The following is a 27,741-nucleotide window of genomic DNA, read 5'->3' as shown; positions in this document are numbered from 1 at the left end:
GAACGGCAGGAAGACGGAGAAACCCAGAGAGACCAAAGTGAGGACAGCGGCCCCGAAAGCCAGATCGAGAGTCCGCGTCGGCATTCGGCCGCTGAGGCTCGGTGACAAAACATAGACGCTAAAAGCTGCCCGTTCTCACCAGGCCGCCGACCTCAACCCCGAGCACCTGCCGAGGCCTAACGGGCCAAACAAAAATGTACAAAGAGTTGAACCAAAACAATTACACACTCGGATTAAAATATGCAGGAGACGACTGAGGACTCGGGAGCAGAAGTGAGATATATCAGTGCTGAGAATCTTTATTGTGACTGGACACAGATTACACTGTGCGAAGAGATTCCACCTCCCAGCATCCTGTCATACATACACATATATATTCATATATACACAGTGACTTCCACATTCACCTTAACTATAAGAGATGAACGGACAAATAGCATGAGTGTACTGTAAGTGTTGTGTTTGTCATCCTGCCAAAAAAATGACTTCACCATCCCAATCAGTGTAATTTGAATGATTTTTTTTTTCCAGGGGATCTCTGTTGGCACATTTTTAAGTTAAAAAAGATTAGTTACAATAACATAACTATGTATAAACATGACCTGTTGTATTATCTAAATGTGCATGTATATCTTTGTGAAAATGGGGCTGACTGAATAGTGATGTGCTTAAAAATTTATAGACAAGAAAAATCAGGGGACAGGGTTGGATGTTTCTGATTTCTTGTTTTTTTTTTTTTCCTTTTCTGAGAGAGGTCTAAATAACCCTAACCTCCAGTCTGAAAGCAGCAAGTTCAGGGAGCGTTTAAGTAAACATTGCTGGAGCAGTCGATGTGACTACAGGCCCCCGCTGAACAGTCCCAGGGCTTTCAAACACATGAGGGGATCCTGTACGCCCACATTCAGAAGCCCCGGGAGGACCCTACCAAGCCCAGCGGTCGGACCCCCGTGCAAGGGGAAGCCAAAACCTCACGAAGAGTGCCTCCTCTCCAGGGGGCCGGCGACCGCGGCACAGAACAAACACCAGGTGGGGTCAGGGGCGGGCGGGGGGGCAAACATAACCGTCATGGTTTTCTGATAAACACAGAGAGGTCTGGACTAACTCCTGCATTTTCCAGAGCTGCTCTGACACATGCAATTATATAAAAATTTAAATATTATTTCTGCAAAAATAAACAGCTTTGCACACATTTAAAATTAACTGTTAAATAGTTATGTTTGGGGCATAAACAGAATAAATATTTCTGCTAATGAATACAGGGTATAATTCAAATGGAGGTCACTGCATGTATATCTGCATATATATGTATATAAGAAATACAACAGTACATAAAAAAGGCAAATCAATAATAGAAAAAAAAATCATTGGTATATGATAATAGCAGGTCTTCAATGTGAAGACCAGATGTGAACGTTCAGGATTCCCAGTGGCCAGTATATTACTGTCCACAGCAGCAAGGGGAGATGCTGAGTCAGGGTTGGGTCCCTGGTCCTAGGTGGGGGGGGGGGGGGGGGCAGGTGTCAGTTTTTGGAGGGAGGAGGTAAGACTAACCTGTCACCTGTGGACCAGACAGAGGCAGAATTCAGCACCATCCATAGCCACTCAGCATAACAATTATCTTGATCTTCACAGTCACTTATAAAAACCACCCACAATTTATTGCTCATTTTGATTGAACTCCATGTTCTGTGAAGAATTGGACAGCGGGTTTTTCAGTCTCTTCTTGCATCCAGTCCGCCAAGGCAGAAATGAAAACATCCAAAAAAGAAACCATGTCCAGATACTTAAAAAAAAATAATTATGGAATACCACCATTTCTAAGCTAAAAAGTGCCAATTTTGAATCAGCCCTCTTTTCAACCTGTAAAGTCAGATTTGTTTAAATAGTTTTAGTTAAAGAATAAGCCCATGTGAGGGATTATGTTGATCAATTCAGACATAGGATGGCTCTTGGGGAAAACGGGATATCTGTATCAAGCATACAACAGTTGGCCCATTGAGAGAAGTCCATTGAAACACTAGTGTCTTCATAAATACCAAAGGACCTTCCGTAGGAATCATTTATACAGCTTCTCCCGTTCTGCTTTGACTTTCACAGGCTTAAAAATGACAAAGTGATTAAAACACTCTGTGCTAAAGATCCCCTTCTATTTTCGTTGGCGTCGATTTTTCAGAGGGAACCGTAATCTGAACCAGGCACTGTCAGAATCCACTCCCCTGCACCCGCCCCTTCGTCAGTCCGAACGCAGACGAGTGCGAGTCGAAGAGGAGGAGGAGGAAGACGGCGCCATTCCTTTGTCTTCCCCCAAGGCAGCATCGAGGAGCAGGGCAGCTTGGCGACTCAATGAACAGCTCTCTCTAATAAGCTAATGCTAAACAACCTGCAGACGACCAGCTTTTGGCAACAAATCAACCTGGGTTGAACGAATGCTGTTTTTTTGTTTCGTTTGTTTCGCTTGTCGATTTCCAGTCGAACAAGGGTCGCGTGTTTGATGAGCACCTGTGGGATGTCTGATGGCTCCGCTGGGTTAAAGGCAGGCACGCATCACAGTTCAGGAAGGAGTCAGTACTGCATAGACATAGTGATGGGGCTCTTGTGTACCCGCAGGGTCTGGATGCTGGAGAGGATCTTCTTCTGGTGTCCTGCCAATGTGACCCCAATGCGCAGGAGGTCCCTGAGAGGGGGTGGAAAACATAAGTGCATCTCACACAGACCATACACGACTCTCCAATGTGGCCAGACAGAAAGGCGGGGGCGGGGGGGGGCACGATGCCTAAGGTTGACGTGCTGGGAGACTCACTCTGTGGAGATCTGTGAGATAAGCTCGAAGCTGGTGAAGCCAGCCTGGAGGAAGCTGTCCTCGTATCGCTCCATCTTGATGGCCCTGAGCCACTCTCCCACTGAGCCGCAGGCGGATAGCGGAGGGGGGGTGCGCTGGTCCAGCAGGGGATGGGACGGCCTGGGGAAGGAGAAGAGATTAATGAACACCCCCTAATCAGCGGAGATGGGCCAGCTAACAAAGGCATTGTAACTGGCAGGACATTCCACTGAAAGGAAATGTGGGGAGGGACAGAGGGGTGGGAGCAGACACTGTCACTCAGAAGAACGGGACATTCCACTGAGGGGGGGGGGGGAGGAAATAGGAGAATCAATCTAAGAAACAGCATATTCTACTGAGGGAGAAGTGGGCGGAGCACCACGAGAAAATCAGAGATGGAGCATTCCACTGAGGGGGATCACGGGGGAGGGGGGGTCACAGCCTTTCTGACTGACAGCACATTCCACTGACAGACAGTTGGGGGGGGGGCTTAAGACTAGAGTTTCAGGCTGTCGGGATTCTACAGAGAGATGTCTGTTTGTTGAGCTTTTCCAGCAGGGGGCAAGTGAAAAAGAGCAGAAGAAAGTAGGCAGGGGGGCAATGGCAGCCTAGACTCCCACAGGGAGACACACAAGGTGCTGCATGAGCTGGGACAGGAGAATCCGAGTGAAAGGACACTGCTCTGTGTGTGTGTCCACAGCGGGAGGACGGTGGGGGGCCAGCTCCGAAAGTGGCATTGATTGACAGGCTACAGCAGGATATCAGCTCTGACAGCCTGTTGAGGCGTTAATAGAGTCAGTGATGTTTGGGGCAGGATATTAACTGAGACGAGAGATGATCTGAGGGGCTACAGGCATGCACAGCCTAGTCTGAAGCCTCTCGTCTGAATGGCTCGCCACCCCCCTCCCCCCACCCCAAGTCCCCCTTGAGTATGGATGTGCAGAGGAGGCTGAAAATTCCTCGGCTCAATGGTAATGCCTGTTGAGACGGGAGTTTCCCAGCGCTCCACACCCAGCCTGCTGTTCCATTTCCTCCCCACAGGAGTCCCTGAAGGACCCGTACAGGAACCGCTCATTAACAGGCTGAAATCATCCCGTAAGAGGTAAGGCCGCTCCGGGCCGCTAGCCCGAGTGGAAGTACGACCCCTTCCCGGTGACCTGACTCACCCTCCTCCTTCCCGGGAGACGATCTTGAGTGAGGCCGGGTTGCGTATCAGCTTGTCCAGGGCGCTGACGATGGTACTGAAGCGGGGTCGCGCTGCCCGGTCCTTCTGCCAGCAGTCCAGCATCAGCTGGTGCAGGGAGGTGGGGCAGTCGGGCGGCGGGGGCAGCCGGTAGTCCTGCTCGATGGCATTGATCACCTGGGGAGGACAGGCAGGGGAAGATGGGCATCTAAGCGGGCCCACCGGTCCACGTGACCCTCACAGTATAGAGGGAACACAACTGCCAATACGGACAAATATGAGATGCTGCCAGCACACTCACATCTTGGTTGCTCATATCCCAGTAGGGTCTCTCTCCGAAGGACATGACTTCCCACATGACAATGCCATAGCTCCAGACATCTGAGGCCGAGGTGAACTTGCGGAAGGCGATGGCCTCCGGGGCCGTCCAGCGGATAGGGATCTTCCCTCCCTGGGACACAGAGAAAACACTGCACTGCACTGGATTCCAAAGCTGCTTCCATCATTCCCAAAAGTCATGAACAAAGACAGTTTGTTAATGAGTGGATATCAGAGGTGGGGACTCGAGTCACTGACTCGTGACTTGACTCAGATTCAAATTTTATGACTCGACTCAGCAAAACTGATGGAAAGACTTGGAGTTGACTTGGACTTGACGGCAACAACTCGAGACTTAGACATGACATGGACCCTATGACTCGAGAAGATTTGAGGTTAGTCCCACCTCTGGATACCATACCATTAATTTTATAATTTCAATGTATATTAATTCTCTGCTGTCTGCATTTTCAATTGCCCGAATGCAAGAGATAATTTGTTGGAAAGATGCATCACTCCTTGCATATATACGGACATAAAAACTGTGTGAGGACAACCATGAGTCTACATTATCTTTTCAACCTATCTCTGTCTATAAAGAACATATCGTACGATGTACTGTGGTGAGTTTTTGCTGCAGCAAGTTTTAATCACTAAAGGTAAAAAAAAACTGACATAGGTAGGAACTCAAGTTACATGAATCACAACTCAATCTGGATTGGAGTCACAAATTTTATGACTTTTGACTTGACAGCAAAAAGACTTGGATTTGACTTAGACTTGAAGGCAAATGACTCAAGACTTGACTTGGACTGCAATGTTTTGACTCAAGACTTGAACTTGACTAGATGGCTAGATGGTTAGAAGGGGGCTGGACACAGGTATATGGTGTTAAAAGTTTGTGAATTGGCCCGTTTGCTCACCAGGGAGCTGGTGTACGTCGGGTCAGAGGAGTTCTCCTGCAGGAAGCGTGACAGGCCAAAGTCGGACACCTTGCACACCAGGTTGCTATTGACCAGGATGTTGCGGGCAGCAAGGTCTCGGTGGACGTAGCTCATCTCTGACAGGTACTTCATCCCCGAGGCGATGCCCCGTAGCATGCCCACCAGCTGGATGGGGGTGAACTGCCCATCGTTTTGCTGTAGGAGAAGGTGGAGGAGATGGGCTTGACGTTAGCAGTGATCATATGAGGGCAAAGAGATTGAAAGTAAGAGGAAGAAGATCGAGGAGAAGGAGGAAGGAGTAAGAAATAGAAAGAGGGAAACAAAGATTCAATGAAAGAGGGAAAAGTCCACGACCTAAAAACATGATCTGTTTAAGGTTTTTTGTTAAAAGCAAGAAAAAAAACAAACAATACTGGGTAGATTCATCTTAATCTCTCTAGCTGCTTAATCCAGGTCAAAGAAAATGCAACCGAAAGACATGAGCCACTTCAGATCCTCGGAACAACATCTGCCGGGCTCGAGATCATTCCCTAAAGAATGCTGAAAAGAACCAGAACAACTCCATCATGAAGAACAAGGGAGCGAGACAGACGAATGGACGAACCCTGAGGAAGGAGTCCAGGGCGCCGTTCTCCATGTACTCGGTGAGGATCATGACGGGGCAGCTGGCGGTGATGACGCCCTCCAGGTGGATGATGTTGGGATGCTGGAACTGGCCCATGATGCTGGCCTCGCTCAGGAAGTCCCGCCTCTGCTTGTCCGTGTAGCCGCCCTTCAGGGTCTTGATAGCCACGTAGTTCTCCTTCTTCCCGGGGACCTTGAGTCGGCCGCGGCACACCTCGCCGAATTCCCCTGTGCAGTGCCAGTGGGAAAATGGTCACGCTCATAACCTAGCCTTGTAGGGTTCACTGAGTGGGGGACCGGGAGTAGGGGAGGGGGCTGCTTCAAACTCCAGTGTTTAATATTTGGGATTGAATTTGACTAGAACGTTTAATTCTGCGGCACAGCCCGGGGACGCAAACTGTGTGGCATGTCTGCTTCACATTTCATTCTCGGACATCTACCTTCCTGCAGCAAGCTCAGCCTCCAGAACATGCATATATTTATGGACATGCGTACGTACACGTACATGATTAAATACGTCTGAGATGTCGATCCATAACTGACTGTGAAAGCCGTGTGTGCGGCCTGTCTAGATTTAATTCATTATCTGCAAAAGCCCAAACACTCTAAACGAATGCGACCTTGCACAGCCTCTCGTGTTCCAGTAAGGAATAAAATTTCGTCTCGCTAGAACCCCCCCCCCCCCATCACCACCATACGAGGGAGGGAAGCAAATCGGGGGACAGAGGGGAAAATGAGTCAAACCTCGCTAGGGAGTTAGGGAAATACTGCAGCTTGTCATCGCCTGGGGTAAAATGCAGACCTCCCAATACCCAGATTTCAGTCTTAGCTGCATTCCTGTAATGTCATCACTTGTATTAACATTACAGAAGCACCATTATTGTTGTACCGCTAGTCATTGGTACTCGAAACATGAGTGCCTTTTATAATTAAAACGCCCATGGGTATATTAGCGAAGTCGTCTTACTTGCCCGCCTTCACCCGATACGCCTTGCGTTCCGTTTGACCCGCAAACCGAAGGGCGGCGGTGTGCCGACTGCGCTCGGCTCGTTATCTGTTACCCAGGACGTGGCCCAGAGAAGGCGGCAGAGGCTCACCCGCACCGATGACCTCCTCGATCTTCACGAAGGACACGTCGATCTCCTTGGCGAACTCCCGGACGGCCTCGTTGGGGTCCTCGTAGGTGAAGGGGTCGATGTACACCTTGATTCCTGCAGTAGGCAGGGGGAAACGGGATTCTATATTTGCCCAAGAAACATTATACGTTTTTGAAAGGCTAGTTTTGCAAGGTGTTCCAATGGTGTAAAACATTAAAAAGCTTAACCATTTCTTTGCAGCATGTGATAAGCGATTCAGCTGCATTACAGGGTTCCGTCAACAATAAAATAACTAGTATTTTCTACTGGAGTGACAAGCTTACCCTGACCAATGAGGTACTGTCCATTCTTGTCACTCAACTCTGGGTCCTTCGTCCTCATTCGTTTCCTGCACCAGGTTAGGGTCATCAGTTTAGTGCCCATTTCGGCATGTTGCACAAGACAAATGTCACATATTTGCCCCACAAAAAGGACACAAAATTCTCAGGCTCTCAGGCTCCCAGCCCTCCCTGCTTTGTGATGCCTATCTATGACCTCTGCCCTCTCTTTCCAAAAAAAAGTGGGACACACTTATTCAGGTTGACATGGATCCTGAATCAGGGAGTACAGTGGAGGCAGTGTGTTCCACACACGTGCACACACACACACACACACACACACACACACACAGATACACTCACAGACACACATACACGTGCCCCTCTCTTCTCCTGCCTCCATCTTTATCTTCCCATCTCGTTTGGGTCTCCAGTTTCAAGTTAAAATTATGTCTTGGGCCTTGGGGTCGATCGGTCGCTGCCAGGGATTCTCTGAGTAACCGAATCCATCCGTCCCCTCGGCCCCCCTCTCTTTCTCTCTCTCTCTCTCTTTCCCTCAGTCTCCTTTCTCTCCCCCTCTCCTTCTCAGGCAGGACTAAAATAGCTGTGGTGTCCACCCACTGCCTCCTGGTCACTTGGCGGAGTGGCTCTCATTGTATGCCTCCTGGGGTCAGCCCCATTGTTCTGGGGTCCCAGGCCATGGAGGCGGCCTGGGCGGCTGCATCCTGTCTCCCTACTGCCTGCCCAGGCGCCCCTGCCTCAAGAACTGGGACCTGGCCCGCGAAAATGCAGTGTGCACATCTTCCTGCACGCACACACACACACAGATGCCACTCTGTGGGCCGGGTGAAGCGGCAGAGGGTCGTGAGGATGCTGTTCAATTGTTACCAAACTAAAGCTGGAAATGGCTCCATGAGCGGCAACCTTGATTTGTTTTCGCTTTTTTTTTTTGACGTGCCTGGAATTTCCTAATGGCCTGTGTTTATTGATGGAATAATTCATTCTTTCCTGTTTCTCCTTATTCTGCCATGTCTACCCTCTCATCATCCATTAATGATAGAAAAACAGGAATTGAGAAGTGGCACATTCGCACACACGTACCCAGTAAACCTTGCCCACACCCACATTCCTCTTTTCCATGCCCACATGCTCAACATGCTCCGCCCATTTGCCCAACCTGGCCCCACCTACATTCTTTCTCCAGTCCCTCCCATCCTCACCGTAAGCAGAAGACGGCGATGGCGATGACAATGATGAGGAGTAATGTGGCAGCAGCCACCAGGACCCCAGTAACCAAAAGATGGGGGTGGGAATCGTCTCCTGAAGGAGGAAGAAAAACCAGAGGAGGAGGAGAAAAAGGATTATCACCGAAACAAATGGCTCAACATGACAAACTGAGGGTGTAGGCCGAGATGGAAGCCTGGGACTTTCCTTACCATCAGGCAGGGTACGGAAGGTGGAGGATGGGCTGAAGTTGCTGTAGCCAGCCGTGGTGCGAGCGCGGACCTGAACCTCATACTGGGTACCCTTACGAAGGTCTCCCAGCACCACGTGGTTGGTCTTGCTCTCCTTGTACTGCCAGCTGACACTGTCATCCTGTTTCTCCTGCAGGGCGCGTGTGTGGCCCACGGCAACAGAGGAAACTCAGTGCTAATCTCTTAAGAGGGTTGCCATTTTTCATCATCATCTACAAGGTCCACTGGTTCTTCATGACCCCCTTACCTTCTGACAGAAGCGCAGCTGGTACTCCAGGATGCTGTACTGGGGCTCCACAGGGATGGACCATTGCAGGGTCACACTGTTCTCTGTGGCTTGGCTCCTTCTCATTCCCGACACTAACACTGGAACTGTCAGTTTGCAAACATGCACATGATTATCGTGCACATGACCCCAAACTCTCTTCAATGAGCTGTGAGCCCTGCATGTGTCTTTTCAGTACCTCTTTGTCTCCTAACACAGTCTACTCCCCTCCTCTTCTTCTCAACCCAAGCTTACTGCCCCTCCTCACTTCCTCATGGGGTCCCTGTTCCTCAGGAATACCTCACACTTTTTATGTTCCTCCTCTTTGTTAATCTCCATGTTCCCCGTCTTTTCTTCATAAATCCCCTGAACTTCATGAACTCCTCACACACCTCCTCCTCCATCTCCATGTTCCCCCTCCTTTCCTCATAAATCCCCTGTAATTCATGAACTCCTCATACACCTCCTGTTCCTCCTCCTCCTCAAACTCCATGTTCCCCCTCCTTTCCTCATAAATCCCTTGTAATTCATGAACTCCTCATACACCTCCTCCTCCTTAATCTCCATGCTCCGCCTCCCTTCCTCACAAATCCCTCACACACTTCCTATGCTCTTTCTCACGCACTCTACCCCCCCCCTTCCTATGACCCCCCACCCCCCTCACCGTTGTTGCTGGTGGTGATGTTGACGCTCTCGCTGGCCGGTTCCATGCTGCTGAGCTGGGACACGCCGTTGAAGGCCTGGATTGAGAAGCTGTAGGTGGAGTGGGGTTCCAGGCCCCAGACCACCACCTGTCGCTGGGTAAGTCCATGCTGGGTGGGTCGGTAGCTCACGCTGTCGGAACAGGGCACACAGCGCTCCCTGGAGGAGCAGTGACGGCACTGCACGACGTACGTCAGATCGTGGCGACCGCCGCGCTCCAGCGGCTCGCTCCACTCCAGTGTGACAGACGTGTCACTGATCAGGGGCACAACACTGCGGGGTGCCGAGGGTGGGGCTGGGGAGGTGGGACAGAGGGCAAGGCTTTAATGCCATTACTTACAACCCAGTTAACAACAGAATTTAACCATTGTAATAAGTATTAGTACTAGTGCTGATGTTTAATGACAACTTGATATGCTCTTTTTTTTACATTCACATCTGTGTCTTTTTTGTCTTTGGGGCATTTTTTGAGAAAGCCAGGTCAACTGGGGTTAAGGGCCTCGCTCAAGAGCCCATTAATAACATCACTTTGCCGACCCTGGGATTTGAACCGGCGACCTTCTGATCCTAGACACAGCATCCCAACCTGCTGAGTTATCCCCCCTCCCATTTTACCAATAACCTGAATACCTGAAAGTAGCAAATTAATGTGATTTCAAAAATTAGAATGAGGAGATGGGAGAGGAGAATAGTAGTGAAAGGAACAATCTTCTCATTAGTCCGTGTGACAGCATGAATGTTTTAGGGCGAGTCACATAACTAGGGGCTGACCTCAAAGAAAGGGGTCCCTGCTGTCCCCCCCCCCCCCCCCCCCCCCCCCCATTTCAAACACCAGGCCAAATGTTCCAAGCCTCTAAGGATAAAGGTCTAATTGAAATTAAGGCTCAGCTCCCTATTTCCACACCCTCTGGTCATTTAATTACTGAGCTTTACAAGTGACCGAATTATAGATGAATTGAAGTCAGCATGTTTTTTGTGAAAGGCGCTATATAAGGGGCGTGTCTGGCCGCGGCGAGGCACAGCTGGCACCAGGCACAGCTTTCAGGCTTCGCCCATTACGGAGAGTCGTAAAAAACGAATCTCTTTTCATTCTCTCGGATACAAATTGCTGGGGTCAAAGGGCCCAGCTTCGTGCATTGTCCTTGTATTAGACTGATAGCTTCCGACACAGAGAGCAAGGAAAGGCAATGGCAGGGGGGACCTGTTAAGGGGGGGGGTGGCGTCGAGGGCACGACAATGGAGAGCAGAAAAAGACAAGAGATCGAAAAGAAGAACGACTGAGAGGGGTGATGAGCAAGAAAGAGGAGTGAGAGGAGGTGCATACTGGTGCACGGCGCGTCAGGGAGGTCTGATTCGGCCCGGAAGTAAGTGGGGCGACAGGGACACACAGCTGAGCCGCCGCTGATGGAGTTGCTGAAATCTGGACACCGTCTGCACTGGTCAGCTCCCAGGGACATCTTAAAATAATCAGGCAGGCAGGCTGAGAGAGAGAGAGAGAGACACACACATTTACATTTTATTTACTTAGCAGTCGTTTTTATCACAGCTGTGTATATTTTTGAGAAAAAGCAACAGAGGTTACAGGCCTTGATCAGGGCCCAACAGTTACAACAATCTGCAGAGTCTAGGATTCAAACCTGTGACCTTCGGATCGTAGGAAAAGCCCTGAAACCAGCTCAGCCACACACCGACGCAGCTGCGTATCCACCAGCAAAACAGCAGCTGATTGGTTTCTAAAGAACTAAATCCAGCTTCTTCTTTAACAAATACGACCCAAAAACTCACACAACAGATAAAAAAAATGTAGACCTGCACACACAGGTAACCACACACCCACGATTTCCAGAAGTGAAAGCGAGGCGTCTAGCACCGTGCAGTGGGTCTGGGCAGGACACTGGCGCACTGGCGCAGGGCATGCAGCCACACTCCTCTCAACTGTGCGTCTGTGGCAGCGGATGCGACAGGAGACATCAGGACAAGCGCCATATCGCACGATTTATCATTTGGCAATGGGGGGAACAAGGAATAACGGGCGAAAACAAAGGTGCGAACTCCGAGCGGCAGGAAACTCAATGTCTGGGGAAAAAAAAGCACAGAAGGTCTAATGGCCGAATAGTATGACATCATTACAAGCAGCCCTTCCAGTCACATTGAGTATAAATAGTCATCTGCCTTTAAAGGGAAAAAAAAAGAACTATCTCCGATTTTGTCTGGTCAGGGTGCGTTCCACAATGAGAGTCAGGCATTTCCACTTTAAACTCACAGCTGGAATTCAGGGGACGCGACCCCGAATCTAACCGAGGCCTGACGTCACGGCGGTCACAGTATAACGGCTTTGACTGCGCCGGCCTACGCTCACTGACCCAACCCTGCGGGACAGTAACAGAGAGCCCAGTGTGTTCATGGGCGCAAATCATGCCCCGTGTCGAGCAGAAGAGCAGCCATTATGAGGCAGGAGAGATACAGGCAGTAACAGATCTCCTTCAGCATAATGCACATTCACAACCTAATTCACACTCTAATAAAAATCAGAAACAGACCTTCGAAATATCTCTCCCTACAAAAATGGTGTATGGGACTCTACCAGCAGGTCTAGTCTATCACAACAGAGCAAATTCAACGCATGGTTTGGCCAATTAGGTATCTCTGAACCGTACACTGTCTGTGGTTTTGTGTGTGACTGCGTGGTCTGCTAAGGATGGGGGTCCCCTCTTGGGTCCCCCATGACAGACTTCAGGCTCATAGTCACCCTGTACCGGAAAAGCAGTTATGGAAGATGGATGAATAAAAAATACAATGTATGCGGGATTATTTCAGCCCTGTACAATATTTTTACTCGTTTGTGGGTTCAGATTAGTCTGTTGTTTAACAGATCCATGTATACTGCTGAGAGCTGAGGGATGCTTAACGCTCTGCATGAGCCCGGTCCTGTTTTACATTAATGTCTCACCCAGTGGTGACAGTCAGAGAGTAAACAGGCATGCTGGGTAAAAAACAGAGCCAGGCACCGAAATCGCTCTGGCATCGGCTATACACGTGTAAACACAGCCCACGATGATAAAACACTGCAAATTTCTTTTTTTTTTTTTTTGGGGGGGGGGGGAGGTAAAGATTGCTGTGGCGACTGCCCCCCCCCTCCCCCCCAAAAAAAAAAAAAAGAAATTTGCAGTGTTTTATCATCGTGGGCTGTGTTTACAGGTGTACACACGCCGTGTCACATTATGACTACACCTCTGACCCTAACTCCTTCCAGCCTTTGGAGGTGTCCCAAAAAGCCACTTTCTGTGTGGAGGCGGAAACATAACAGCCGTAGGACAGGCCAGCTCAGTCCCAGAAAGGCCAAAAGGACAGTGACTGCTTATCTAGGCGTTCCTCTCCAAAGGTCACTCCCACGGCCCGCATTGTCATCCCAGTATAAAACACGGCTGGTGACATCACGGTCTCTAAAATGGGACTGCAGCGCCCCTCCCTCTGTGTAAAACCAGACAACACAGTCACTGCTCTCAAAACCAAAACTAGTCATCACTATATGTAAAACCTTCTCTCTCTGCAAAACAGTCATTTCTCTGTATAAAACAGATTACAAACTAATCTTTCAGTGTAAATACGGCTCCAGGTCATCTATCTCAGTATAAAACACACTCTCAGTGTAAAACAGAACCACAGAGTCACTCTCTCAGTGTAAAACAGGACCACAGAGTCACTCTCTTAATGTAAAATGAGGACCACAGAGTCACTCTTCCCATGTAAAACAGGATCCCAGAGTCACTCTCAGTGTAAAACAGGACCACAGAGTCACTCTCTCAATGTAAAACAGGACCACAGAGTCACTCTCTCAGGGTAAAACAGGACCACAGAGTCACTCTCTCAATGTAAAACAGGACCACAGAGTCACTCTCTCAGTGTTAAACAGGACCACAGAGTCACTCTCCCAATGTAAAACAGGACCACAGAGTCATTCTCTGTGTTAAACAGGACCACAGAGTCACTCTCTCAGTGTTAAACAGGACCACAGAGTCACTCTCTGTGTTAAACAGGACCACAGAGTCACTCTCTCAGTGTAAACCATATCTACTGATACGCGTCTCTCAGAGTAAAAGGGGACTGCGTAGTCATTATTCTCCTGGTATAAAACAGGGCCAAAGAGCCATGTCTCTCTGTTCAAAACAGGATTACAGAGTCGTCTCTCTGTGCAAAACAGAACATTCAGTGTCCCCCACTCCGGGTCAGCTGGGAGGGGGCGTTAAGCCGGCCAGCCAAATCCCCCGCACACAGCTCGCAGGCAGCTGCGTTTGACAGCGTGACCCCTGTCACTCCTCCAGGCCCCCCCCCCACCCCCCCGCCTCACCACTGGGTTCTACACTCTCGCTCTCACCCTCTTAACCCGAGGTGTGGCTCAAACGGGGCCGTAACCTCTCATTCTCAGCTTCGGGAATCTCCAGATGGTACCTGGCATGTGGACCGTCCTGGGAGCAAAGGTGTGGGGGGGGGGGGCCTGAGGGGTCGGCGATATCATGAGATTTAGCTGCCGTGTGTGCCGGCCGAATGCAGTCGTGGCAGAGAGGAAGGTGTCATCGAAATGAATAAAATGTTGGAGAAGAGAGAGAATGAGAAAGCAGGGAGACTCCTGGGGGAAGGCTGTCCCAGGCTGACCCCCCCAAAGCGCGGGCATCGAGAGATTCGCGCACTGCGGCCGAAACGGGGATGTGGTATAAATCAGATCCAGCCGCGGAGAAGCTGGCTTTGATGTGGGGCTTTGAGCGGGGGGTCAGCGTGTGAAGTCGATGCTGGGCTGGGCGGGGGGTTTGTTTACCATGTTTCACAGTGAGGGATGGGCTCTCTACAGACGGGGTCAAGGCTGGGGCTGCTGAAAGAGCGAAGACAGAGAGGCCCCTCGTCCCAAACGGCCCGACATGCTCTTGTCTTTCAGCAGCAGGGATGAGTCTCAGCATTCTTTGTAAACAGCCCCCACCTCTAGACATTTCTCTGGGTGTCTGTTTGTGTATTTTTCCCTTTATGCTGTGAGAAAAGGGCCCGGTTCCAGCTCCAGCCTGCGCTTGTGTTGACGGAGCCGTGTCTCTGCCTGTGTTTTGACTCCACCATTCCAGCCCATTTCATTCTTGACCACACAAACACCCACCCCACCCCTGACTGTCCCACGTCCTCACCTTGGCAACGGGACTCGGCGTCCAGGGGCTCGAACCCGGCCCGGCAGGCACAGGCCCCACTGGGCTGCCCCACCCACTGCCCGTCCTCGCCGCAGAACATGTGCAGCGTCGCCCCCTGCTGGATGGCGTTGTCCACGCATTGGCCCTGCGCCTGCTGCACTAGGGAGTGCGGCACGGTGTCGGGGAAGTGGACGAAGGTGCGTGTGAGGGCCGAGCACTTCTTGAAGAAGACGCGCACTGACTGCAAGCCCATGCAGGCACCCTGAGCCTGGAAGGCGAGGTAAAAACCCCGCTTCGTCAGCGGGCCCAAGCGCAGCGTCTTCAGGTTCGACTTGCGCTCCCCCCCATCCTTCCGGAGCAAGGAGTCTGCTGCCACTGTGTCCACCTGTTGACACGCACACACACATAAACACTCCAGACATGCACGCAAATGGGTCAGGGCAGCCATGATGGACCTTCTAGCTGACAGACGGCATCATCACGACGGGGGCATACAGGCCCCTTCATGTTCGGAAAAACGTTCAATATATGTGAACTGCTACTCATTTTATACCCCGAAACACCAGCTGAGGATACTATTATTATTCGCTTATGTTGATAAACTGAACAAGAAACAGCGCCCCCTGGAGCTCTGGAGGACCAAGCCAGTCACAGCGTAAGTCTCTCACCTTGACGTAGGGGTTCTCCATCCAGGGAGGGTAGGTAGCTGTGGCCTCATCCGTGTCGGCCTGGTAGTAGTAGAGGTTGAAGGTCTCCTTGCAGCCGCGGGGCGGCATGGGCAGCGAGGCGCATTCCATCATGGTGAAGCGCAGCTCGACGTAGACCTGCGAGGCGCCGCGGCGCTCGATTAGCGTGCTGCGCAGCCAGTGGCTGCGGCTCCTGTCACCCGGGCAGAACTGGAAGGTGCGTACGCTGTTCTGCTCATCGTCCTGGCCGCTCATCTCTTCCCACTGAGCACAGAGAGTGGGGGAGGGGGAGGGGGAGGACGCCAGAGAACAGAGCTTTGGAATGCGGTATGGATCAGGTACAGACCCCCCCCCAAGTATAAACCAGGGTGATAAATAACCTCCAATAACCCAGCCGGTGGTGGTGGTGGGGGGGGGGGGGGGGTGACAGACATTAACAGAAGCGGCCAGAGGGGGGCGTAGACGCACCTCGGAGTTTTCCATGGGGAAGGCAGTCCACTTCAGGTCAGAGGTTTCCAGTTTTGTGTTCATCAGCACCTCTGTGGAAGAAAGAGATGGACTCAGAATCCAGCCCAACTCAGACTAACAATTCTATGCCGGTACGGTACCAGCCCCGGCGGGTCGCTCTGGCTCGACGACTTTGGAGAGGGTTCATAGACAAGATTCCAGAGACAGGAGACGGGGCCTTACTGGCTTCCCCTCTCTCAGCCTCCTGTCTGCGTGCCCCCCCCCCCCCATGCAGACACACAAGCCGACACACGTAGCACAAGTTAGTCTGTGATTAAAAATGAATCGCGCTCCTTCAAATCAGAGCCGGCGGCCCCAGGCTTGTCCCCCCGTCCGTGTGGTTCGAGCAGCTGAATATCACAGCACAGCGCAAAAGGAACGCAGGTACAAATAAACCCCGACGTCCCTGACCCAAGCATCACCAAGGGTTCCGGATACACATCCATGGACATCGGGTTTCCAGGGAAAATATCAGATCTCTTCCGTAAACTGAGTATAAAGGTGGGACCTGAGTGCAGGTGAGCCAGGTGTTTGGGGGGGGGGGTCAGCCAGGTGTGTGGTGGGGGAGGGGGGAGCAGGTGACTGACACCTGTCTCTTTTTCCTCTTTGTTTTTCTCTCAGAAATCCCCTCCCCCGTTCAAGTGAGGGGGGGGGGCTGCAGGAGACCGATAAACAAGGAGGCCACGGACCCCCCAGCAAGGCAGCAGCGAGGTGGGGGGGGGGGAGGCAGGATGAAAGAGCAGGGATGGAAAAAAGGCAGGATGACAGAGAAAAAAGAGAAGGAAAAAACAATGTGTGAAGAGAAAGGAGGTGAGAATTAAAAAATGAAGGAAGACAAGCGGATGAAGAGAAAAATATGATTATGAAGGGAGAAGGAGGGAGGGGCTCCAAAAATTAATTTCCTGGGAGCTGAGATGAGGCGGCTTGGCCCATCTCGCCGCGTCCCAGCTCCGGCACATTCCAGCGCGATGGCGCACCGCTCCACAGACGCAGGGAGGCAAGCAGAAAAGTCCGCAGGGACCAGGAGGCGGGCATCGGGCGGGGTGGGGGGGGTGAAATATGAAAGGGTGGGGAATGACGGGTCCTGGGGTCACGAGAGGCTGGGAGAAGCTGAGGAAAGACGGAGAGGCCTTCATTCCGACAACGTGCCCTCCCCTCCCCCAGAGTGTCCCTGGGGGGCTCGGACATGCATTTTAATTAAGGCCCCACTGACACCGGAGCCCTGCCGGTAAAGTGGTCAGAAGCATGTCCTGAAGTCTGGTGGGACTGAAAAGTGGGAGCCCCGATGCGCACGGAGGTCTGACAGCTGTGTTGCAGACTGCCCTCGGCCACGACAGAGACCTTCGTGGGGGGGACCTTCCCATGGCACCCATCTCACGCCGGTGATGTCACTTCTGTCTCCCCAGCCGTTGCTGAGAAGAGATTTAATCATGTGGGATAATTACACAGACTTTGCCGGTCTCAGAAACCGCTTCGAGATCGAGGCCTTCCCACAATCCCCTGCTCCGCTGGCATGCCTTAACAGCTCTTCCCAAAGTTTTGGAGAAGGTACGAATAAACACACTGTCATGGAGGAATACGCACGTGTGAAACATGACTGTTCACACAGAACATGAGCCGCCGCCCCAGGCTGTGACACAGACCTCCATGATGAAAAGGTTCAGAACAGAGTTCTGCTCCTCCGCGCTCCTCCACGCTCTGCCGCTCCTGCCGCGGAGCAGAGCAACAGAATCACGACCCCCGCCTGCCAGGGATCAGCGCGGGGCTCTAATTAAAGCTGGCGTGCAGGCCAGCCCCCGAAGAGAGGCCGGCAATTAGGCAAGACCTGGCTCCGGGGGAGAGAGGGAGACGAGGGGGAACGGAGGCGGGGCTGGGGGAGAGGAAGAGGAGAGAAGGAGCAAGAGGGGCAGGAAGCAGGGACAGAGTGCGGGGATGCCTCACACAGCTACACTCGGCCATTTTCACCACGAGTTTGTGTGTGTGTGGCTGTGTGTGTTTGTTTGCTTTTCTGTGAAGCTCTAAAATCAGGTTTTCAAGATTAACACTAATCCCCCTTGTAGCCCCCCCAGCAGACCTCCCCACCTTTTCCTCATCCCCCTATCCTGCCAGTTTCCTTCTTGGGAACGCCGGCTCCGGGTGTCTTAGAGCTCACCCCGCGGGTCGCCACACGCCTGCCGCAGGTACGGCCACCACGGCGACATCATCAGAGGACAACCGAGGTGAGTTGGCAGCGTCTGCCGGTCTCACAGCCCCATGGCAGACCCAGACCCAGACCAAGACCCAGACCCAGACCAAGACCAAGACCAAGACCAAGACCCAGACGCCGTCTGCGACCTCGAAGCTTCAGCCCCACAAAAGCAGCCCGATCCATCCAGCCCCATAGCTGTGCAGTAAACAGATAAAACTTCATTTTTAAAAAATACTCACACACCTTGCAACAAAACAGCAAAACATAGAACATTCTGACTTCTTCTGCCTTCTAATGCGGAACGGGATGAAACCACTGGGGATCGATTCATTCTTCCTGCGGCGTAACGCGAGACGCCAGAGGCCCCCGCTGCTCAATTAAGCCTCCCTGCCACTCAATTACGACGCCGATTTTGGGGGAAGATCCGGAGCCCCTCTGTGGCAGGATGGCGCACAGCAGTCGGACGGGCAGAAGAGGGCGCCGTGCAACTTTAAGGCACGCAAGCGAAGGATGGAGAGATAATAACAAAAAAAAAAACTCCTTTTCCAACTCATTCATCTGCTCAGCTTCCTCTGCTCAGACTTGGTGCGCTTTAAAACCGGATTTGTGCCAGTTACACAATGCCATTCCGGGCTAAGTGGTAACTGGCTTCATCTCTAACAGCATCTCTAATCAGACCTGTAGAACAAGCCGTGCTGGTCAGACTGCCACTCACAGGAAAAGCTGAGATCACACGATTAACTGGGAAACTGCACGGTTACTCAGATACCACCATTTCCATTCCTGCTTGCTCCATGTCCCCCTTCTATGACACCGGGAACTAAACCAGAGCTGGATTCCAGTTCCGACGCCCCAATCGGAAAACCTCGTGAAGAATAATGAGGGTAAAAACGTGGAGAAGCCACACCAGGAGATGTAAATGTGGGTATTAGCTGGAGGTGCAAATTTGTTTTCAGGATTTAGACACAGGCCGCTTTGCGTCTCACGGGATTAATCGCGGTGCTGAATCTCCCGAGCCGGACCTCGGTTCCACACCGGTGCTCCTGTCACCCGCTGCTCTGGTGCCGCGCTCGTGTTCCGTGGATTTCCGAATCCCTTCCTCCCTGCAGTCCCGCTCGCGCCTGCTGGTCATTGTAACCGGGCTGGGCATGTGCTGGCCCAGTCACTCGCCTACACAGCCCTCGCTGCCAGCTCATTGTTCTGTTACGTAACAATGGTGCCTAGATCCCACCGAAATCTGAGACTTCCCAGGGGCCTTGGCTGTTTCTGGGATGCATAAATAAATGTCTGATTACAGAAGTACTTTAGCGACATTAAAAAAATTACACATCATGTCTGCTTGTGCATGTTCCTCAACGTGGAGACGGGGGGGGGGGGGGGGGGCTGCCCTGTGCCAGTCACACACCCAGCTGCCCCCTCCAGCGTGCGCCCGTGTGGGACAAATGCTCCCGGCTCTGCCCGTGTCCCACGGGATGCCAGGAAGGCGCCCGCACCTTTGATTGGCTGCCTGCCCCCCCCCCGTGCCGCCATTCTCAGCTTTTCAGGCCACCGCGTTTTCCCACAGAACGTTCCAGAAACGTGCCTCACACGCAGTCGAAAAGGCAAACCCCTGTGTGATGCCCCCCCCAGAAACATGGGTCACGTGCGTCGTCAGTTATAACAAAGAGCCGGCGAGTCCGAGTCATGTAATAAACATCATGTAATAAACATCATGTAATAAACATCATGTAATTAACAGCTCTCCTGTAAAGAATAGCATCAAGCGAGCAGGAATGAGCACTGTGTCGCTGCTTCATCCAGCAGATACATCCGCCGCTCACAGGCATCCTGATTTATCTTCATAAAATTACAGTGGAACAAACTACAGCTTTCCAGGCTGTAATCCGACGACGATACAGGCCGCTGTGTGTGAGAGAGAGGGCATTCTACCCTGGAGGTAAACAAAAAAACTCATAATTTATCCAACACCTATTTTCCAAACCTGAGTATAAAGTCTTGGGGGATCTTATTTAACCCCATTTGTTAAAATTCAAATAAAACTAATCGTCAGTTTACATTTGCGTCATATCGCTCGGAATGAATTTACAGCATTCATTCAGCTCAGTTTCGCTGCCGGGACAGTCCTTACCGTCCTCGGTGCGGCTGTGAAGACCTCGGACTGGGGCGTCACAGGCGTCGTGCTCACGATGACACACTTGGAGTGTAATTCACGAGCACACCATAGTGTGCAAGGGGCTGTGCAGGCCTGCATAAACATCCCCGCTTATCACGGACACTTATCGCGGATGCGGCATGTACACGGTGGTCAATCCACAATTTGCCGGCGGTGACCTCAGCCTGCTTTATCTGCTCGATCTTGCCGGTTTGGTTTATACCAAAGCGCAATAAAACCTCCTCCTGGTTTTCACCAGGGCTCAATAAAGATTCTTCCTCCTCGTTACAGTTCACGTGAAGTCTATCGCGGTTTGCATCTACACAAGTTTATCACTTAGCATGCATTGCCACTCACCCAGCACACTCTGACAAACAAACAACGCACTCTCATCCTAAACTCTGGCAAAAACATCCACGGCAGCAGATCAGACGCCCATTCTCTGCCTTTTTTACCCCACAGTTAACAAATGAATAAATTTTCCTACTTTATTAGAAATGCTATTGATCTGGAAATCAACCCCTGAACTAGAACTGGACTGGGATTAAAAATCAGCCAAGCACATTAGCCCAGACAGGTCCACCACACATACACATACCCCCATGGATTTTGCTGACATGGGGTGAGGTGGTGGAATCCCCACAATATCTTTTACTGTGGGGGGGGGGGGGGGGGGTGCCCTGCAGAGCCCTGGAGTCAAACAGAATGAGACCTTTAGAAGGTTTTCTGATGTAAACTTCAACGCCTATTTTTCTCAGAAGAACAGACAGACGCACCGGAGGCATTCAGCTGGCCCACCATCCTGTTTATACAGGAAGAGAGACGATCAGGTGAGGATGAGCAGCCAGAGAAGATAACCACAGACCCATTACTGCTGGTACCTGGTATCTCGCCGGAGAGAGAGAGAAAAGCATTTTAAAGATGCGTGTCAAGAGGGAATGTTTACCGCGGCATTTTTCAGGCGTCTCTCCAGGACCTCATCTGCTGAATGCCGCTCTACAGAGGCCACCGTGTTTGGGCGGGATGACAACGTGGGCAAGCAAGCCCCCTGGCAGCAGAGGATCGAATGTGCCTGGACGGTGACATCATTGCCCTCACAATTCGTCACTGACCCATGGACCCAACGCTTCACTGATGCCCCTGACCTCCCTCTTGACCTTTCCGTCCCACCCTGCCCCTCGTTGCCCGCCCACTCCACTCCTACGCTACCACACCATCTCCTGCTAAAGCCTCCTTTCCCCCATCTTTGCTTCTCTCTTGCGTCTGCGGCATTTTTTCTAGTCGCCGTATCGTCATGGGTTCTCGGCCCTTGCATTGTCTCCTTACCCCCCGAGAGCAGGCTGTGAGTTTAAGGACTCTGACCCGTGTAATCCACTCTTTTGCCTGCCAGATCCTCCAGGAATATGGGCTCACTGGGTAGAATCTGATAACCCATTCAGCTCCTGAATGCTATTCAACACTTCAAGCTAAACTGCTGGGCACAAAAGCTAACGGGAGAAACAGATAAACCACCAAAAAATGACAAATAAAATTCTGACACAACTTTTAAAAGAAAAAAAAAACAAGTTGTCACACAATCTCACGAACTACAAAGGTCACACTTTATCCACAGCAGTACCAATAAGGGGAAGACTGCATTACTGAGCATTATACCCTGAACAAACTGTACAATAATTCACAAAGCCGGGTAAACACTCAACAGCCACATATGCCAGCCATATCATCTGTACACACACTCTAAACTACTAAAAGAACAACAGAAAATGGCACCACACTTCTGGGAGGGAGAATTTCTAAATTAAAACCCACCAGAAGCGAAAGGCCCGCGGGAAACCGCGGGGCATTTCCACGGCCGAATTTATTTCACTCTTTGCTGGCTGTTTAACTCTTTAAGTAGCTAATCTCGGGATTAAGCATCAGAGAAGACGAAGGAAAGATTGGGCTGTTTTAAATGCAAATCTCTTTCCAATAAAAAAAATTGGTTCCTTTTAATGGGATTTCGGGGGCCTAGAAACGAATTTTCGCGGCAGGGAAACAGAAGGCAAAGCATTACTGCGGCTCTGCGAAAATACGGCCCGTAATGCGCCAATAGCCGCTACCTTCTTTAATACTTACATTGCTTTGTACACAAGCAAACTCTATCCGTCTTTTTTTTTAAAGCAGTATTTTACTAAATCTGTAAGTCAAATTAGGCTCGGTGGGGTAAGTAAGGTAGGGGGTGGAAGGAATTGGCACAAGAGAAAAGATTTTTAAAACCGTTTAGGCTCTTTTCAGTGCTATAGAATTCAAAGAATGATTCAGAAAGCAGATTTTCTTATTGTATTCTGTAAAGCTCCCGACTGCCAGGTTATATCCCCTGTATTTTTCTTTAAAGTCCACGGCGCTGAATTTTCATTCGCGCTTTGTCCAATACAGCATAATCTACAAGTGTTTCATTCGCAACGGGGCGCAAAGATGAATCGCTTTGCATGCTTAAGGAAATGCAACTGTTTTTTTTTATTATTAGACGCTGCATTTAATTGGTGACATATGTTAAAAGTTGAGACCGAAATTGTTACTTTAAATGAGACCCTGTTACATTTAAAATAGCGATGCGCCGCTAAGCAAGCGTGTGTATGGATGGATCCTACAGCAAGTCCCACATGAAACGCGGTACTGTAAATCTGCACGAAATATATAGTCTTTAGATTTGGGAATCTGATTTAAAAATGCACATATAATTTTCCCACTTATATCTGACCACTCTGATCATAGTACCATATAATATGAATAATGAGAAATTTTTTTGTGACGCTATTATTGTGTAGCACTCGTTACTAAGAAACAGTAACATTATTAGCCCATAATGTCATAAACATATTGTCTTCAATCTACGAGGAGGCCGGCTGTATACTATTTTCACAAGTGATAGTTTTAGCCCACGCCTGGATTACAGTTCTCTGTGAAAAGCTATTAATACATGCCCCTATTTCACTGGCAATTCCTTAATATTTCCCAAGTGAAAATCTATCAAAAAAGTGCCAAAAATAACGCGCGCGTTATGAAGTCGATACCATAAGGAATTTGTAACGGTTAAGATATTTAACATGTTGAACACGCCTGTTGTTACTCAAAACAAACAACTTTCAGAAATAATTTATAGACTACTGTCATTATTTATAATCGTTAAGATATACAGGCTTAATTAAAATCTTGATCTTTAATTCAAGGATTATGTACGGGACCAAATAATTTTGGACTAAGATGCAACCTAAAAGTGAAACATAGTCTTAAAACTTTTTAAAGTTAAGTTTTTGAAATGTCAAGGTTCACAACTGAACGTTAAATTTACCGTTTTTATATAAAATACTACCAGAAAATAGCCTATAAATAAACTATTAGCTAAAGATTAGATATTATTACACGTTATATAAGACCTATTACATACATTTAGAAATTTTAAACCTGTTTCCTAATCAAGCATTTAAACGTCAACACGTACTCACTCAAATGATCAAAATACAGTAATTTGTATACTGTGTGAAAAGCGTGTCCTAACAAGCAGAATAATACTATTGAACTTCAAGGTGCATTTAATGCTCTGTTACGTAGCCTACATTGACATTTTAATGAAAGATAGACTACATGAGGCTAACATTCCAAGCTCCAACATTCGTGTGCCGTGCACAAATCTGCTGTAGGCTATTCTAATTAAAGTAATAACTATTTTGCACATGCGGAATTCCCATAACCCCGATGTAATCCTCTGCTAGTTACAAAGTTGGCCGTCTCAGGTTCCGTTAGAGGGGGGTATGTTAATTGATTGCCATAGCAGGTATCAGATGTCTACGTCCAGCCTCGAAACACTTCGGATCGTTGGTGATCGATCTGTCATCCCAGTTTCGAAACTCGGCTGCTACACAACAGCCGACAGTTCGCCGCTGCGCGACGCAGGGCAGCACCCACAGAAAGGCACAATGGGGGCTGCTGGTCCGGCTAACTCGGCATATAATTAACTCACGTCCTTTCAGATGATGGGAGTAGGCTTCCATGCGAGTACAATTGTAGGAAGTGAGCTCCTGCAAACGAAGCATATCAAACACCGCCCGATTCCTAAAACCACCGTGGGTCTGCACAGCCCACAAAACGCTTGCATGTCTTATTCCTAAACTGCCTGACACGCGTTAATATACAATATTTTATTTTTACGTTTAGATTTTAGCTAGTATTTTGTTCAGTCGACCCGATCACGTATCATTTCTGTCCTGACACTTTTAATGATCGGTTCTACCTTAGAGTTTTGTCTTTCATGGTCAGAGATCATAAATTTACCAGAAAGCGTTGCTTCAGAGATTTTTAATTCACTGCTTCCATCTAAACATATAACATCAGCAACAGGTAGATTTCCAAATGGTGCATCCGTGCGCCGGCATCGAACTACAAAATACACAAATTCGACTGAACACGCCGTAAAAAAAGATTTACTCAGTGCCAGTAAAGAAAATTATTACAGTAGCCTAATTTATGTTTTCAGTGTTAATGACAATTGTGTTTACGTAAAAAGGCCTACCTACGTAAAACAATTTCATGAACACATGGTACAATTCCCGTGCACATAACAGGTCTAATACACAAATCACTTTACTGGACAGGAAAAACTCAAAGCAATGAACAAATAGGCCTAGGCCTATTACTTATAATATTTGTAATAAGTGAATCGCCCACTCTCGAGGACATTTTAAGTTCTTTTCGGAATTTTCACTTCATGGTGCCCGTGGAGGATAATCTTGAAGACTGTTTATTCTGACTGGGAATGCGCTCGCTAAAAGAGCGATAGCGGCAAACACTAAATCCTAACTGAAATATAAACAACTTTCAATTTTAAAGCGGTGTTAAAGCATAGTCTATCAGCAGACACATTTATGCGTCTTATTTAAATAAACAAAATACGCACCTTCTTTGGCTGAGCAGAGACAGAGAGAGACCATCAGTCCGATCCATAGCTTGGCGAAGGCAACGCGGGACACATGTTCCATGTTGATAAGTAAAACTCCGACAAATACTGAGAATCCTTTGGACATACGTAAGATGTGGTTTTAATGTTATTTCAAACACTGTCAGCTAGGCCGTCTGCCTACTGACCGTGCTGCCGACATCGGTGACAGACGAAAGTGGCCCCAGAACACTGGAAATCACGAAGTACGAAACTTCTTTCACGGATTTTCGAACAGCCTAAGAAACACTATAGCAAAATAATAGTTGACTTCGATGCAGTAAATCTGAAGACACATCACCAAAAAGGCAAAATATGGTCTTGAATGAAATATCATCCAAAGATTGCATAAATTACAAAACAGCACTCGGGCAGCAATAAACGTACTAGGTGGAAGATTAAAATGTTGCACCTATTTCTGTGGCTCCTAATTTTGATACGATTCCATCTGCCCTCTCGTTTTTCAGTAACGTGGATAAATAAAGGAGACCGAAAAAAATATACGGCTACGATTATTTTTCAGCAGCACCCTATGTTATTGTAGTCCAGTAAACGAAACGAGCCCACCTGAAATGGGACGCTGCATAAAAGTACCCAAAACGTTCAGTAAAACGGACAGCGAAAAATGCATGGTTACTTAGCCATTTACTGTCCCAATCCCGATTCCTCCCTTTTCCCGAGTGACTCTACCCGCAGATTAATTTCCAAATGAACGGTGCAAAGTTCTTCTGTCCTTTTCCGTATAACGAAAAAACGCGCCGTCCGGTCTTTTTCGCCGTTTTAAGTTGTACGATTGTATGCTTTGTAGGCTATAGTACAATATGCAAAGCCGGGGCATGTAAACGTGGAAAAAATATGTTTCCAAATGCGAAGTTGAGCACCAACTTTCGCTCCCTCGTGCGTCCACGCGCTGCAGCCAGTACCACACGCACTGCTGCGCTGCGAGCCGCTCCGCTTTTCGCATTTGCCCCGCCTCAACTATTATCACCGAGCCTTACCATTGGTCAACTTTAATGTCAGTTTACTTCCAATATTTAATATTAATGAACGAGAATTGGACCTAATAGGGCTCCAGTGGACAAAAAAAGACACGTTTGTATGTGATATTATTAACTTTTACAATCATTTTATAATATCATTCTGTTTATGTCAATTTGGTTTAATATCGGTGTTAATATTGGCTACATCCAAATCGGGCTGAACCGCCTTATTAATTTCAGTTAATGCAAAGTATAGTGCACAGCTTATAGTGAAATTTACAGGACAGGCTACAGTAAAGATACCGACGTCGATTGTGGTACCAATGTGCTTCCATGCCTTGGTCGACCTTTTGGACGCAGAACATAAGGAAATTACATTCATCTTAGCTGACCGTTTTCTTTCTTGGCCCCGGGCTACAGCGATTTGATTGATGTTTGATTGATCGTCTTTTGAGTTTGTTATCCTTTAGGAATCAGAGCCCTTCTCTTTCCGTTTTGAAAAAGCTTGACCTTATCGCTCGAGCTGACGACTGACGTTTGGTTATCGATTAATCAACACGCGCTCATCGATCACGATTTGCTTCAGTTATTTCTTTGCCGTCTTTCTAAGTTGTCCTCCCATGTCTTGTACCGGACTAGCTGTCGATGCAGTTTCTCCTGATGGGGAAGTCGCTGGGGAGGTGAGGTGGGGGGCATCAACGCATATTGCTTTATTGTCATATTGATCCCTCGAGTTTACAGGATACACATGTCTTGATCTGAAAGACTTCTCAAAACATAAAGTAATATAACACCCGAGATAATTTTAGTAACATTACAGCTACAGTAGGCTACTAAATAAACCGAAAACTCCTGAAGCCAATTTAAACGATTTATGTATACAATTACATACTACTTTATTCATACAAATTTATTTCCATTCACGCCATTTAATATGTCGTTTATAGTTTCTGACTCTGTAAGCTTTGCCTTTTAAAAACTGTCTTTGATCGCAGTTAAGTAACTTTTCATTTTTACTGAACACAAAATAAAAGAAAAAAAGGATAACGATTCACACCGGAACGTCAAAAACTCATGAAAGGCTAGTCCAAAGTAGGAAAAAGCTTACACAAATGCGGCCGATCTTCTTGACATTAGCCAACACAAAACTTCATGCAAGATCAATCACATTCTAGGCTTCAACAATAATTAGACTTAAAAATATGAAATGCCTGTCAGCTTGCTGTTTTCCATCGTTTTCATAAGGACTTTTTTAACCAACGAGTATTTTTCACGTATAACGTCATTGTTTACAGTTTTATTAGTTTGATCGAGGATAACCAATCTGACCAGACGGTGCGCGCAA

General features: G+C 48.9%; 1 protein-coding gene across 1 annotated transcript; it reads right to left on the bottom strand.

Annotated features, from left to right (window-relative positions):
- Window positions 1-274: 274 nt before the first annotated feature.
- On the bottom strand, window positions 275-26,336 carry LOC111836333 (ephrin type-B receptor 4b-like). The gene is made up of 17 exons (XM_072717629.1): window positions 25,378-26,336; window positions 16,066-16,136; window positions 15,580-15,861; window positions 14,912-15,296; window positions 11,068-11,223; window positions 9,706-10,038; window positions 9,024-9,148; window positions 8,738-8,906; window positions 8,522-8,621; window positions 7,308-7,372; window positions 6,985-7,098; window positions 5,868-6,115; window positions 5,243-5,458; window positions 4,303-4,452; window positions 3,985-4,178; window positions 2,801-2,959; window positions 275-2,674 (listed from the first exon to the last, which is right to left on the bottom strand). The coding sequence occupies exons 1-17, from the start codon at window positions 25,502-25,504 to the stop codon at window positions 2,563-2,565; spliced, it is 3,006 nt and encodes a 1,001-aa protein (XP_072573730.1). The 5' UTR covers window positions 25,505-26,336; the 3' UTR covers window positions 275-2,562.
- Window positions 26,337-27,741: the final 1,405 nt, after the last annotated feature.

The sequence above is a fragment of the Paramormyrops kingsleyae genome, chromosome 10 (assembly GCF_048594095.1).
Source record: "Paramormyrops kingsleyae isolate MSU_618 chromosome 10, PKINGS_0.4, whole genome shotgun sequence".
Lineage (NCBI taxonomy): Eukaryota > Metazoa > Chordata > Actinopteri > Osteoglossiformes > Mormyridae > Paramormyrops > Paramormyrops kingsleyae.
The sequence above is the reverse complement of the archived record's forward strand: the minus strand, read 5'-3'. Positions and strand labels throughout refer to the sequence as shown.